General features: G+C 32.7%; 2 protein-coding genes across 2 annotated transcripts in view; both read right to left on the bottom strand.

The window, feature by feature from the left end:
• The window catches only part of LOC117175238 (syntaxin-1A), a 133,661-nt gene that overhangs the window by 74,689 nt on the left and 42,082 nt on the right, over positions 1-16,890 (bottom strand). The gene's annotated exons all lie outside the window — the stretch shown is intronic.
• On the bottom strand, positions 10,797-14,552 carry LOC117175237 (DNA (cytosine-5)-methyltransferase PliMCI-like). The gene has a single exon (XM_033364910.1). The coding sequence runs from the start codon at positions 14,477-14,479 to the stop codon at positions 10,916-10,918; it is 3,564 nt and encodes a 1,187-aa protein (XP_033220801.1). The 5' UTR covers positions 14,480-14,552; the 3' UTR covers positions 10,797-10,915.

Raw genomic sequence — 16,890 nt, 5'->3', positions numbered from 1 at the left:
GACACGTAAAAAGTTGACATTTCTCGAAGGGAGAAAAAAGCCCCTTTTTCTTTTTTCTGCTGATTAGGCTAAGTCAATATTGAGCCATGATGCACGCTTCAGCGATTGATACTCACTATCTGTTTTAATACCACACACGTTACTTCCACTCTCCCTCCTCCTATCATATTGAAACGATCGGATTTATCACTCTCCATGGGGATTCAGAAATATCTATAGACCTGCCAACTGTGTCACGAAACATAGGGTGAAAAGGTAACAGTGAAATGTGTGAAATGTGACTGTGTTATGGAAAAAGACAAATTAGAGCTTATCAGAAAATATTGACTGAATAAAACTCGACCTTTTGTTATTTTGAGATTTAATTGCAAATAAACAAGTAAGTTTTATCAAAATATTTCGAAAGGTTCTTCCTTATATTATTTTAGAATTAGGACAACGATAGTGAAAGTCACCAGTGTGTGTGTATTTTCCGAAAAGAGTCGGCCGTGACACAGTGGATTTTTGGTTTTTGTCCAGAGCGGTTCGATATATTTTTTACAATTATTTGAGATTCATTTATTCACTGATCAATCTATAGTAAAGTTCCGATTAATTTGGAAGAACTGTGGGGTGCGTAAATAACGATTATTCAATGCGAAATAACGAAAATAAGGTGTCGAGGTTATCTGGAAAGTTTATGTTGAAATTAGTGCCATTAAAAATTTTTAAGACTTCTCCTGGACATTTTTCCCAATCGGGTTTATCTGAAACAATGCCATATAGAAATTTGGTAATGTGGATGCGCAGACAACTGCGGGCGTCTATTCATGAATTATTTGAATAAAATTAATAGGCTGTCCTCTTTAGCAGCAATGGGAAAACGATATCTAAGTTGTATCTTTTATTTATTTAAGCCTAAAATTAAATTTAAATGTTAATACTTTTTTAAAAATCCCAATTTAAAAGTTCATTTGAAATTTCCATTTAAAAAATGGTTTAATGAAATTAATGAGAAGGAAAATGGTTTTAAAAAACATATAGTGCAGGTCAATGTGTCTTTATTTTTGCGTCGATTGAATGCTTAGCTGTTATTATGCAAAAATTTGGCAAGAAACTGGCATCCCTTATTTGCTGAAAAGCACCGAAATAATGCGGTTAGAGTAAATAGTTCAACTTTAAGAATCTCCTGTATTGTCAAATTTGCGAGGTTCTGGCAAAGGTAGTCTTTCCGACTCTTGAACAAGTTTAAATAAAGTGTTTTATTCGAGACTTTTAATTAGTATTTAATTTAAAGTCAGTATTTATTTTGACCATTCAAATCTTTTAGTTACATTCTTAAAATCTGTGTTTCCTTCTCTTTCGGTTTTGTTAAGCGATTTTCCCAACTCAATCGTATTCTGGTGTACTTTTTTTATAAACATACATTTATACACTTATTAAGTGAAATAATTATGAGGATTAAATTCTTATTTTATGTTTCGTATGTGATTTTTTTATGCTAAAAGATCATTTTTAAAGTTTTAAAAGTTTTTTCTTTAAGTTTGCAGTAACTTTCTTAATTTTTCTGGAAAACATACAGAAATTTTTGGTAAATTTCAAGATATTTTGGGTAGGTTTAAGGTACTTTTCAAGAATTCAATTTCCAAAGTTAGAGACCACATCTCTACCTTATTCTCTAAGTTTCTACACTCAGTCAAAGTCTATTGTATATGGATTCTAAGTAAAAGAAATTCTAAATTTATTTAAATTTTATTTTATTTCAATTTTATAATGCTTTTGTTTTAAAACTGAATAATTTATATTTGAATTCTTCAATAGTTTACAATTTTCTTACAAAGTGAAATTTTAAAAGTTGAATAAATTAACTTCAATAAATTAATAACGTAACTTAGTAGTATAAGTTAAACCTTCTAAATTAAAGTATAATCATCATGACAATTGAAAAAGTTAGAAATCGATAAGCGAAATGTAATCAGAAAAGTTGATAGTTGAAGCTTGTATGGATTCGAAATGAGTTGTTACAAAAATAGGTAGTACCCGAGAGTTTATTATTTTTATCTTAAATTTCACCCCCCCTCCCCCACACCCCCCACACACAGTATACAAAAATAAATAACTTGAAACTGAATTGTTTGAAATAGAGAGCCTTGAACAGTTAAAATTTCAGACGACTAAATTTAAACTTTGAACGTAACAATTGTAATTATTCTATTTTGAAGTTATTTAATTTTTAAGTAAAATTGTTCAATTAAATAATTAAATTTATAAATTGAAAAAATAAAAATGTAACAGGATCTCTCTTCTCAACTCATCCAGATTGAGGGGTCAATCGGCGAACCACTCAGATTCCAGGATTGCTATGGGAAATAAGATTAGAACTTTATCGAGGTAATTTATCTAAGAATGTCTAGCCTGGGGCAGAGGGCAAAGCTCACATTAAGGAAATCCGTTCTCTGACTCTCCGTCTGCGAGGAGTTGTATATTTGTAAAATAAAAAACAGCCCTTGAGGTAAGGTTATCTTGCTACACAGCTAACTGACTCATAAAAACGAAAATTTTTGATTAAATCACACCTTTTTGAGTAGCAGAAAAAAGCAAAAAATTCACACTAAGGGAAATATCAGACATGAACTTTCTTCTAGATTTCACATTACATACCCACAAGTTGATATAATTCTGCATAAACAGAAAGATTTTAATTCACGTTTGCTAATAGAATATAATTATGAATAAAGGTTGAAAGTCTTTCTACGCCAGTACACGTCAGGAATCTTATCCATATTGAATTTTGGGGTTGGATTTGGTTGAATTAGTGATATTTCTGGAATCAATCATTGAATTTTGATTAAACTTGGCGATATTAGAGGTAAAATTATATGTTTAAAAAAATAATACTCAGAAATAAAATTTCAAAATTTCGCCCAGAATAACGTAACTAAAATTATTTTTGTTTTACACTTTTTCAACTTCAATTTCATCCGCAGGAATGTGTGGAATAAAAAATTGTAGAATCGTAATGAAATAATTATTATAAATAAATTATATTAACAAATACTAAAAATGATCGGTTGTTCATTTGTAAAGGATATTTCGGTATTAATATGACTTGGTTTTATTGACAAAGTAATACTTAATCTATATTTAGTCTCCCGATGGTATTTTTTCACGAAAAATTGAATTCAAAATTTGGTTTAATTTCCAGGTAAAATAAAAAATAGGATTTCACTTCTAATAGCTTTAATTTTCATAACATTAATCAGTGAGCATCCATTAATCACGTAGGATTTCGCGGCGGAGGGGGTCCGGAAAAGCTTACGAATACTTACTTAGGAGAGGAGGGGAGTCCAAAGAATTTCTTGCGTAAGTGACCTCTTTTTTTTGAAATTCTTTAAAAGTTCTTTTAATAAACTTTGAAAATGACATTAAATTCCATACCATTTCTATAGTTCTTAGAAATAATTTATAATCTCTTAAAATATGTTGAAATACTTTCAAATCTTTGAAATTAAATTTTTTTTGAAATCCCTAGAAATCTCTTTTACAGTGTAAATAATTGATATCGACGTGTCCAAATGACAAGGTTCCATCTCGGGAGAACCAAATAAAAAGGTTCCCTACTTCAGAGGACGTTGGTGTTCCCAATACTATTTATATAGGACTTTTAAGCTTCCGTGTTTCGCCACCCGAGATGGCACCTTTTTATTTCATTCTACCGAGATAGCACCTCGTCATTTGGACACGTCGATATATTCTTGATATACTGAGTATGAAATTACCAATTTTACGTAAGGGGGGTGGGGGGTGAAAACATTCTTACGAATCGTTGCAGTAGGGTGGGAGTGTGTCTAAAATTTCCATAATCATCCTTGCATAATGAATGGATTTTCCCTTCTACTTTTCAGAAATATCGATAATTAAAAAAAAATTAAATTTTTTAAATGTTTTTTTTTCTATGATTTCCTCAAGTTTTATTAAAATCGAAAGACCTCTTGTAGTTCATGATATTCTTGACGTGTACTGGCCCTCTTCTAAATTTGTTAACTTTATTTTATTTTTATATATTTATTTAAATAAATTTGAGTTTCTAGAAATGTGTTAAAAGAAAATAGTAACGAAAAAAGAACGTGAAACTCAATTGTATTGACTCGAGCGCAGAAAACATAACACCACAGTAGTGTAAGCCGAGCAAGTCAGGCAGTGAAAAACTTGCTGATTGGTCAGACAAAGTTTTAATAAGTTCAGTTTCCAGTCTACAAAATTTATAAATAATTTAAATTTCTGAAATGTTTGAAGTTTCGAATATTTATTTACTTTTGCACTACCGATTTATCAATACTCAACCAATTTTCCAAGTTTCTAGGTTTTACCCTTACAAGGCTTCAGAGGGGCAAAGTTTGCTTCCGGAGGAACAGAAACCTGAAAAAGTGAAACTCAGTCAAAGCGAAATTCTTCTGATTGCATTCCTACTTTCGGATGATGAAGTAAAAAAGAAACCAAGTTGAAAACTCTTGGGAGAAAACTTCACGTACAAGTCAGGTTATACTATAAGCAAATTTTTCTTGCAATTAGAATGGCACCTATTTTTAAACAAGCGAATTTTCTATCTAAAGAGGATTTACTTTCGTACATTTTCTTCCTGGATTAGTCAGGTTTACAAATTTAAAATGAATTACTTTTGAACTTTCAAATTAGGGATTTTTATATTTTTAATTGAACAGTTGTATACGGTTTGCAGGGAAATTGTATAAATTAGAAGATTGTAATAAAGAAAAATAATAAGGAATTTTTTTTATATTTACAAATGGGTACGAAAACATTTTCGAAGAAGAAAGTCGTCATTAAATTAACATCGTATTCACGAATTTAGTCGCACTATAAGCGTGACGCCCGGACAAAATATGTATCGTCACGCAATAACGATTTTAGCAGGGTGATCCTTTCGTGACTCTAAGAGCTTGATATACACTATAGCAATGTAATAGTTTCTTTGCTAAGAACTCAAGAGTGCATTACCGAGTAAAAGAAGAAAAATTGAAATTCAAGCATCATTTGAATGTACAATTCCCAATCGCTTTACAGGAACAGATCACACCCTAAAATGCTCTAAAAGCAAGGGTAAAGAGGTGATTTTTCAAGACAATAGGAAAATAATAGGTGAATAAGTTCTTTTAAATAAAATTAATGTATGTAGCTACCATATTTATAAGAGTCAACGAACTTTAATAAAATTTTTAACCATAAGAGGTGAATTCTGCACCAAAATTGATAATAAGAGACTTTTCAAATAAAAATAATTAACTTTCAATCTAATGGGACGAATTTTCTATTTAAATAATAAATTTTTTTATTTGATCGAAAAGACTAATTTTCAACCAAAAAATATGAAATTTCCGAATTTTCCGAACAAAAAAGATGACTTTCCAACAAAATAGTTGAAGGGTGGCAGTACATAACTAGTTAACCAAAATTTCTCCAAAAATATATTTACCGCATACAAAATTATTTAAAAAATCAAATAGACATTGCGTTAAAATAATTTGTTCAAATTTTCTTTTTTTTTATATATTCATCAGAAAAAAATTAATTTAAATTTTAGTTCAAATTCTATCTTATGATTTGAGCGTTGTAGTTATTGTTTCCCTTCCCTTCAGCATTGATAGTTTAACGGTGGAAAAGCAAAAGGAGCTGACAATTTTTCTAGAACGAGGTTTCTACTATAAAATTCTCCAAAATTTAAATACACATCGTTTTAAAAGGATTTTTTCGAAATCGTATTTTCAATGGTATCAATGGCTTAAAGTTACATTTTTATATACACTAAAAATAAAGACTTTTGTGATCAAACTATTTTTTAAGAAATTCATGGAATCCATGGTATCTCAATATTCTTATGGTTCAATGACAAAAAATATAAATTTCATCATTTATCACTGCTTAAAAGCAAAAACTTGTTTGCATGTTCTTCAACTTAATATCTCGGGGATGAGTCAGAATTAAACAAAAAATAAAAAACATCATTTTCGTAATTATTTTAAGAAGCTTTTTTTAAATTATGAAATTCTAAACTCAAAACTAAAATTTAATTCTCTCGAAACTGACTACCTTTTTATCAAACTTTTTCTTACTGTATTCAATAACTCAACAACTCGGAGACGGATTATAACTTTATTTTTAATTAATTATTTAATTTTTTATATCAGTCTAAATTCTACCGAAAGCCGATTTTTGAAACTTGTGAAATTTGAACCTTAAAATTCTTGAACAATTTTCTCTGAATGGACTAAAATTTTCTGATCATTTGTTTTTTACCCGTATTCAGAAACTAAATGTTTCGGCAGTAAGTTTTAGTTTCCATTAAAACTGACGATTTTATATTTTTCATCACAATCCGCAGCCAAGTCTGTTCCAATTTGTGGCCAATGTCTCTTTGAGATTATTAAGTAACACATTTATTTCCTCGAAACTCGCTAGCATTTTCTTAGCAATATTTGTTAGGCTTGAATTAGCAGCGCGTCATCTCTAAAGTAGATTTTTGTTTTATCTTTAAGTGGTGAATTCTGCTAAAAAAATATGATAGTGGAGTTTCAAAAATAAAAATTAAACGAAGTTTAAAAGAAATGAATGTTCAATCTACGAGGACGAATTATCGATCGAAAAAGAAGAATATACTACAAAAAATCTGCCCGCCTTGCGGGCACATTCTCATCGCGCGCTATGCGCGCGGCTCGCTTCGCTCGCAAGTTTGAGCGCGCCTGGGGCGCGCGACGGTTGAATCTTGCGCTTCGCGCTCGGATATTTATTCTTTGCATTTGGAATGCTTGAAAAAAACTTTATCAAAAAGATGTCTTTTAGATGGCAGTATTTATATGCGTCTTCATATTCTGAATTGTCTACTTAATTAAGTATAGTCAAAGATTAAGTTTCGCAAAGGTCTGTATGATTTGAGGTACACATTCTCATCGTGACACTCGCGCTGCGCGCTCGATGTCCGACAGACATTTGTAAACAGGTTTTGTTGAATTTTTTTTCTCGTGACTTTCGTCGTTTTCCACACATTTTTTTTTAATTTATTTTTTTTCAACGTTATTCTTCACGAATAAAACAAAAAGTACGTGTCATATCAAGAAGTGATTCTTAACGAAATTGTAGATCTTTTTTGGGATAAGCATTTTTGTTCATTCAACTTTTTTCGTATCCTACATAGTTTGTCCATAAAATGGAAATTTTTATTTTCCATTATTTTTTGTGCACAGAAAGTTTGAATTTTCGATTTTTGAAGAAAATCCAAAAATTGGTTATGATAATCTTGTTGGGTTTTCAAAAAGAAATGTTTTTCTTCTCTTGACTTTTTTTCATATCGTGCGTATTTCGGCTTCAAATTTTGATTTTCGGTTGATTAAAAAATGTTTGAAAACGCTATAACTCTGAGAATTTTCTTTTTATCAAAAAAAAGTCATTAGGATAAATTGTTTGTTCTTTTTAATACCATAAATATGCGCAAATAGAATTTTTAAATTCAGAAAAAAGTGGTCTCAAAAATTTTTAAATGCGCTCACTTTTTGAATTTTTATAAAAAATAGCTGGTTCACGAACTCGTCCTTTCTTTTAGGACCTAAAAAAAGTGTGCCAAAGATGAATTTGATTCGTTCATTTTTTCGAGAGATATCGTGTTTACGGACGGGCAGACGAAACGTGGAGAAACGTGGAGATCAGTTGAAAAAGTGTGATGTCAAATTTCCGACAATTTTAATACTTTCTGAATCATAAATGATGAAAATGTAAAAAGTGGATTTTTTTACAAGCAGAGATGAATTGTGAACCAAAGGCATAACAGTAGATTTTTCAATTACAAAATATTAACTTTTTACCAAAGATAGTTTGGATTTTCTTATTGTTTTTTATTAATTCAGTTCTCAGTTAAGCGAAAAACGAGAATAAGGGTAATTTTCTAGGAAACAGGGAAAAGAGTGTGAAACCTGTAGCAAGCATGTAAGTTGTCTCTAATTTTCCTATTTTCTAATCAAATTTTTCTGTAATCAAAATCTGTTCGGAGGAATTCGTTCGCACGTTCCACGTGATAAATAAAAATACGGCGTAAAATTCCAGTCGAAAAGGTTTTCCAATAGTTGTATAGAGGTCGCGAAACTGGCTTGGTTCCGCGTCATAAATATTGAAATATTTTCTTTTACTGTTGCATCTAGTCGAATTGAAGGACAATAAAATTCGATGTGCGTCTGACTACCCGGTAGTATAAATAAACGGGAGTCGTGGTGTCGCCTATATATGATTTCTTTTTTCTAGCCCCGGATATCGGCCAATATACTCGTCGACCACCAGTGAGATATAGATATGTATTCCTTTCAGGGTTGTAGCAAAGAAGAAGAATGAAGGGTTGGGAAGAAGAGGGGAATCGATAAGAGACTCCACAAGGGCGAAAAGCCGCACAATATGGCCGACGAACAAAAGTCTTCTTTTCTTCCTCATTTTCAAATATCATTTTTACCTCCTGGCACAGAAATTGCTTTTTTATTGTGCGAAATTTCAATATTAAAAAAGAACTCTAGCTTCCAACGTCGGGGTGGCCTCTCAAGACTAAAGAGAAAATTTCTAGTCATTCTTCGGTTTTGAAAACTTACCCCGATTAATCAAATTTTCCAACTCAAACCTTGTTGAAAATTAAACATTCAAAGTTGAACCATTTCAAAAATTTTAATATTGCATGGTAACCGTTTTAATCCAGGAAAAAAATCCCCGTCATTTCCCGTTGTGCAAAAAATTTTCACGGTCACTGAAATGAGAAAATTCGTAAAGGTGAGATTTTGTCATTTGAATGAATAAAAACTGAACTGAAAATGAAACCACTCAAAGTAGAATTATTTTGAATTTTTAACTTTTAAAATTGAAGCTTAGCAAAATATGAAAGCTTTTAACCATTTTTATTTAAACATTTTTAAATTAAAATCCGTTAAAATGTGAAATTTTAAACTTCAATACTTTACAAATTCAACAGTTACAAGATTTGTGGTTAAAAAATACAACACGCTATCATATACAATGCTCTAAATTGAAGAGTGAATATATGAATTTGTAAACGTTTCAAATTATACCATATCATGCAATTTAAAGTTATAAACATTCACAATTAAACTATTTAATTATTTGTCTAAACTCGTAACGTTCAAATTCAAAGTTTAAATGTAGCTCTCCGACATTCTAACGATTTAAGGCTTTCTATGCCAAACAATTCAGTTTACATTTTTTTTATTTTTCATTATTTGATTGACCTTTTTTTTATTTTAAATGAACAGGCAAATATTGATAAATATGTTAAAAATCGCTCTTTTTTAGTGGCAAATTTCAAAATGAATAGGTTAAAAATGAAATATTTGAGGCTGAAACAATATTTGAATAAGATTTGAAATTAAGTACAAGCGTATTGTAAAATCCATTATTGTTCCATTTTAAATACTCAAACTACAGTTCAATTTACAAAATCATTAATTAATATTTTTATTTCATCAAATTAAAACGTTTTGATAACAAAATGTGAATTTCGAATGCTCTTAATTTTTTTATAATTGAAGCCTTTCAAACTGCATTTTAAAACTCTCTAAATTGAGATTTTACGTTAAAAAATAAAGACGTACATCGGCAAATTATCAAACTAAAAGATTTTACAATACGTTTTCCCAGTTTCCCAGGTTTCCCGGTCCAGACTTTCAATTGGAAATCGCACAATTTTAGATAATTAAAATTTTAAACTCGATTTTTCTTTATGATTCACTTGAAAATTGCACAACCTGAATCACTTTTAATTTTGAATTGTGCAATTCTCGAAAATGCCATTTTTCAATCGATTTTGAATGTATTAAATTCGAAACAAAAAATGGTGAGGTTCACAATCTAGAAATTGTTTCAATTAGAAAGCTTTTCATTAAAAATTTTCCCTTCTAATCTGGATTACAATTTCACCATTTTAAATGATTATATTACAATTCTATTACTTTTTAGCCTTTTCAAGTTAAAATGATTCGATTATTAAGAATGAAGAATATCAATTGGAAGTTGTACAAGAACGCTTATGTCACTTTTTTCAATCTTAAGCGTTCTTATTTAAAATTGTTCAATTTTATAAATTTTAATTTGTACATAATTATTCGATTTTGATCATTCTGAAAACCTTGAACGATAAAAATAGAAACAAACCATTTTGAATCTTTTAACCTAAAATTATTCAAAGTTGCCATGCTTGAAAATATATTTACAAATGACTTTGCAATTAGACTTTCAATTTAAATCATTTATAATGATTCGAAGTAGCTCCAAATGTGGAAGTTTCCATTGAATTAGCAGCCATTTTAAAGAAGTTGAAAACAAACGCCTTGAATTCCACATTATTTCATATGACATCGAGTGACATTTAAAGTAATTGGATAAGTTTTCCAACTAAAATAAAGAATTCAAAAAAATCTCGACCAGCAAATCAATTCCCTGTCACAATTCGATTTTCCCAAGGTAATTTAAGTTCAGAATTTTCAAATGAACAAAACATTTTTTTCCAGTTTTGATTGAAAAATATTTTTCGAACTACAATTAAAATAATGCATTCGAACTTTATTTTGCAATCTATTATTTGCAATATAAATTGAATCAATATTTCAGCGCTGGTTCAAGTTAACAAGGCCATCAGTTAAAATGTCGTTTATTTGAACGTTCAGAACTTCAAACACTTGTTTCTCAGTCCAGTGGCCACCCTGAACTTTCAAAGTGAAAAGAACAGTTCTATTTTTTATATCAAACAAGACGCCAATCGATATCACCCGTCATTTTATTAAAAAAGAATCTTTAAAGCTACACATAACACAAATAAGACTATCCTAATATTTAAAATTACAAATAAATGGACCTAATCCTTAAAAAAAACTTGCCTACCTCAATTTACAGAATTGTTTTTTAGGCTAACGCATTTTCTAATTTCGAGTCCGATCGCAGCACTCATAGGCGGAGGTACAGCATTTCCTACTTGTCTATACTTTTCTAATATATTCCCATAAAAGCAGTAACTATCAGGAAATCCCTGAGACCTAGCACACTCACGAACACTCACAACCCGATTCTGTTCAGGATGAAGAACACGACCCTGTTTCCCAATGGGTTCAGGATTCGTGACAGTAGTAAAAAAAAATCCATTCCAATCCAGCCTTCCATACAATCCAGCCCAATGATTATGTCTATTTCCAGTATGAGGCAAACACCAAGGAATCAGAGTATTATATTGTTTATCAGCCGGATCACACTTTTTGCCCACACAACAACTGCAAACACCTCTAAGAGCTCCTGTCGAACTTTTCCCAGTCTTTTTATCATTATATGGATACTCCAATTTCTTGCAATAAGTCCCATCACTCAACCTAACAACAATATTCGGCAAATCTCGCCAATCAGATCCACTTTCAGTCGGTACAAGCTCCATCCGCGCCTCCACCAATGGAGCCATCATCTTGCAGATATGATCCTTAAGGACTCGTTGATTCCCCCGTATCTTCTTCTGAAAATGCGAAACTGGTTCTCCATCGTAGTCCATCTCTTCCAAACTGGATCCATTTTTAATCACCGGAACATCACTCATAGCATCCCTGACACTTATCATCCTGTAAGGTGCAGATTCAGTCCATTCGCAGTTCGTGAAGTATTTTTTACTGGCAATCAAACTGCTCAGCTGACAGGCCCTTTTGCTGAAAACGTGGCTTGGTTCTGGAAAATTGGGAAGAATTTCCCCAGGAGCTGCTGCGAGGATAATCATCCTTCTTCTAGTTTGAGGAACTCCATAATTTCCAGCTTGCAAGATTCCAAAGGTACACTGGTAACCCATTCTAGTGAGACATCGAAGCGTCAGTTTAAGGACCATATTCTTTTTAAAAGAAACGAAACTTCGAACGTTCTCCATGATAAAATACTTTGGTCTGTAGTAGTCGCAATAAGACAAGTAGGTGGCAACCAGGGAATTCTTGAAGAAGGAATACTGACGAGAATTGAAGCGATTCATTCCACTGAATCCCTGGCAAGGTGGACCTCCACAAAGGAGATCCACTTCCCCCCTGATTGGAAACCTAATGCCATCATCGTTCCAGAACAAACCTTCCATGATTTGACTAAGAAGAAAATTACAATCCTCGGAAAATACTTGAACCTTTGGACTGTTTAAACGATATGCACTCGCTGCTGATTCGTCATTTTCAATCGCCCATCGCACTTCTGCTATTCCTGATTGATGCAGACCTTCTGAAAGTCCCCCACAACCTGCGAAGACGTCGAGGGTTGTTAGTTTCTTCTTTACTTCAGGGTAATCCACTCCCTGTTCAATAGTCGATTGGCCAATCTGTTTAGCAAGCTCAGATGGCTTGTGAAATTTCTTTTCCGAAGAAAAATAAGCTTCGCTAAAATAGAATCGATCAGGACCCCCACAAGTCCACTCTTCCACGCTTTGGTTCAAATTCCCGACGTAGGCAATGTAACATTTTCCGACGACTTGAGAAAACCGGACTTGTGTGACCTCATCACTCCAGAAGATCAAATTCAAATCGGATTTTTGCGTCGATTTCGGATCCAGATTTGTATTCTCTGGTCGGTAAATTTTATTAACTTTAATCCAGATATTAGAAGGAGAAACTAATTTATCACTTGTCGTTGAAAAAATACAGACTATATAACCTATATTGAAAGGGTCAGGGATATCTGTGAATTCCGAGAGTCGTGATTTTCTGTAATACTCTGGGTAAATATCTTCATTAACATCCTTCAGATTAGAATTCTTAGGATTGGAAACGCGAGTCTCGAACTTCAGTGACCCTGGTTTTAAATAAACAGCACTTCCTACTCGAAATTCTTCCCCTCTGAATTTCACAAGTCCATAAACTATCATGTTACGACTCTTCTCCTCTACTTTTTCGAAAACTTTCGGAATATTAAAGTGCCTTTTCTCAGTGAATTCAAAGCAAGCTGGACAAAATCTCTGACCCAGATTGATTTTCCTGGGCCTTGGATCTTCGAACCTAGCAGTACTTTGCGAGTAACATTTCGTTGAGAAAAACCTCTTCTTGTTTTCAATTTGTGACTCTTCAACCTTTACTTTACTCGAAATCGTATTGAAGGCAATATTGTCACATCTGTCGCTGTAAAATAATTCAAAAGTATCAGCAGTTTCGCCCAGAATTGTGTCGCAGGATTTCCAATACCAATTAGCGTGGATTAATTTATTTCCATCTCTGTCTTCAAACATGTAGAAAACCTTCGCCACTTGAGTGGAGGAATTAACCTCGATTAAAACGCAATCGCCAATTCCAATTTCTTCCTTGTCTAAAATCGCCCCTTTGTAAAATATTCTACCACTATCTTCATCTATCGGATCTCCAATCCATTCTGCTTCTCTTTCGAAGTACTTAAAATGCTCCTCAGAGAATTCTTCTTCATTTTTATGATCTACAAGAATTTCAAACTCGTCCTCATTTTCAAGATCGGATTCGTCCGCTTCTTTAACTGCCAGGTTTGGACAAACCCGTTTCGGATCCTGTCGCTCCTGATTCCTAAATTGATCCTTAAAAAAGGATTCGAAAGTGTCTCGAACTAAAGGCGTAGTTGTAGCCTTTGTGCACCCAGGCTTTTTAACTCTCTGGTTCTTCCTTTTCTGGATTTGATTCCTAATAATCTTATCACTTTCAGGATCATTTCTTCTGACATGAGAGTCTGCATTTTCCAAATCGACACCGGAGAGATTAATCAAAGATCGCATGCAGGATTTCGTTATCAAAAAAGTGTCGTCAATCGAGGCATAAGTATCGAACGAGAAAACCTGCTCGCAAATAAACTGAGAGTGTTTTATTAGCAGTTCGGAATCGAATTTATTTAGAAGTTCTTCGAAGGAAGGGTCAATTTCCTCAAGGAGGTATTCGATGACCGCTTTGCTGGTGTAAATTTTCTCCTTGACGGGTTCCATGAAAGCTATATAGGCTTCAGAAGGTTCCATGAGAATATATTCTGCAAAAGCGGTGTTAAAACCAATTAAAGCAGTTTCACCACCGTCGAAACCAGAGACCCACCATTCATTAATTGGTCCCATATCTTTGGTTGGAAAACCTCCTTCTGGACTTGAGTTTTCTTCGTATATTGCCTTCACGTAACCAGAAAAAAATAATTTCACGTTTTTTTCGATCAGACCTGTATCGAATGGACAAAGATGTCCCTTTTCATCATATACACTGAAGTGGGTTATTTTCTGCTGAGGCCATTGATCAGATTCAATTACGTCGCTTTCATTTCCGGTGAAAAGGCACAGTCCCGGATTTGTAAGAGTGATATATTCTTCAAGGGCGTTTTTTGGATGCCCGGGGTAAAGTTTGATTTCGGATTCTTCCAGTTTTTGACTGCAGTATTCGCATCTTTCTTGGTCTTTCCGTTTTTTACTTGTCATTTTGGTTCTGGGTTGGGTGCTCTTTTCCATTTGAAATACGAATGTAAATTTAATATATTTGATTTTTGATTCGCAACTTGTTATCACGTTGAGAGCACGTAATGAGAATCGCTGCTAAAACCGGGCCTGCAATTGAGGTTCCATTTCCGTTGATTGAATGATGGAATATTTTGATGCGATCACGCTTTCGCGAGCAGTCGTGCTTGACAATAAGTGAAAAATAACGTTCCAAATGGCAGTCTCAACAGCTGCAAACAAACCAAAATAAAAAATATAAGAGAATTTAAACAAAAATTTGGGAAAATAAAGGAATTATCGATTTTGTCTTCAGGACTCTCATGATATATAATAGAGCTGGGATAAAACAGGCATGTATGGTTTCTGCGGTTCGGTAATGAAGAGTGGCTTCCTAAGTAATTTCGTGCACTAAATTTGATTCTGACCTCAGAATTGCTTTATCGATTCAGATTTTAGAGATAATAAGGTTTAATAGCCCAAAAGCAGTGATGTTGACCACATTTAACTATTTATTGCTAACAACAAAACCATTTTTTCAAACAATATTGCCACCCGTATTTTAAAGTACTATTTTTCAAATTTAAAGTCAATTTCAGATTTCAATTCTCCGATTTTGTTTGGCACAGATATTCATAGTTAAAATTATAGAATATACATTATAACACGTCGTTTGCTGCAAAATCGCAATTTGAAATTCCCTGACTTTTCCCAGACCAATTTTTTTTTCCCCTGACCGTTATAAATTTTTATTTCATGTATAAAACAACTTTAGTCCTAGCAGATCAATAATGTTAATGCAAGAAAATGTTTGTTTCTAAATATATTTTAAACACTTTTAGTGACCATTAACCATTAAAGCGCCATGGGGGTCGTGGGCGACCCCAATTTTCGTTCGCGCGATTATAGCAAAGCCCCATTTGTGAATTTAAATTTGGTGGCACCCTCCATAGTTAGTTAAACATCTCTTCCTTCGATTTATACCATTGGCAAGTGGCTGCGTAGATTATTTGAGATCCAGCATTCGTTGCACAAGCAGTCGCTGTCTCGCTTGGGGTCACCCACGACCCCACATGTCGCTTTGTGATATTTTCAGACGAATTTTTTTATTTTTGGAAAATATTGTGTGTACTAGTGAAAAGGAGTGTAAGTATTGCAAAAGAAGTGTCCAGATTTTTTTTTTTGAAGCGCTTGTTCCTAATATATACAATTTTAGATGCCATTGACTCTCCAATATGTATATTCACCTCGTTACTCCTCATCTTCAAGAGAGGTATGCTAATACAGTGATTCGCAAAGACATCCTGATGGGAATTGGGAGTATTCTTGGAACAGATCGGCTCTCTCAGGAACAAAGAGAAAACTCTCATTCATGTGCAGGGATTGTGTCGGTACAGAATAGCACTTTCACTATTTTTTCATTTGTGATAATTTTGCAACGATTATTGTGCAAAAATAATGAAATAATCATTGAAAATCGTTCCTTTCACTTTTAATGAAATGGCCTAATTTAGATTTCCAAATAAATACCTTTTTCGGAGCTGCACTATCACTGTTTTTTTATCTTGAAGAGCTATGTTTAGAGAGTTACAGGATCAATTTTTAGGTAAAAATATTGAAAATTGACTGAGTTATGATTTTTTTGTGTAAAAAAGGTCATTTTTCACGTTTTTGTAAAAAATTCTTTTTTTTTAACGCGCACCAAAAATGTTTTCATCAATATAACCTTATCTCTGCACTAAAATGATAGTTGCAGAGTATCCAATAATTTTGATGAATTGAAATGACGGATACTCTCTTTGCAGGATGAAATTTTCTGGCGGGGGTCGCCCACGGCCCCACATGGTGCTCCGTGAAATTATTACATAGGACTTTTTCAATTGAACAGTTACTTTTTGACAAAAAGGATGAATTTTCAACCAAATAGTTCAGATTTCAACTCAAAAATCCAGAATATGGTATTTTCAAAGCAAAAAGTCAAATTTTCTACAATACAGTTCAGTTTTTAACACGGAAATATACATTTTTACAAAAGAAGTTAATTGCCAACAAAATTGCTGAATTTTAAAACCAAAAAATGAATTTTTTTACCAACAAAATTTAATTTTCAATTCAAAAATCACGCATTTGAAACAAAATCAATGAATTTTCAATTGATAAAGATAAATTTTCAACCAATAATGGAAGTTACATTTTCACTTAACCCTTAAACGGCCAAAACGCCACTACCGGTACACTGCTTTTCAACGGCCAATAACTAAGACTATTCGACACTAGAAAAAATTGAGACACATATATTTTTAATGCTTAAGATCTCATCTTTCCGACGGTGCCAATGAAATTCCTCAAAAAATGTATTTATTATCCCAAAATGCAGTTTAAACAAAAAAAAAACGTGATTTTTCGTGCCTATTTTTTTTGTGAAC

Source organism: Belonocnema kinseyi, chromosome 6 (assembly GCF_010883055.1).
Source record: "Belonocnema kinseyi isolate 2016_QV_RU_SX_M_011 chromosome 6, B_treatae_v1, whole genome shotgun sequence".
Taxonomy (NCBI): domain Eukaryota; kingdom Metazoa; phylum Arthropoda; class Insecta; order Hymenoptera; family Cynipidae; genus Belonocnema; species Belonocnema kinseyi.
The sequence above is the reverse complement of the archived record's forward strand: the minus strand, read 5'-3'. Positions and strand labels throughout refer to the sequence as shown.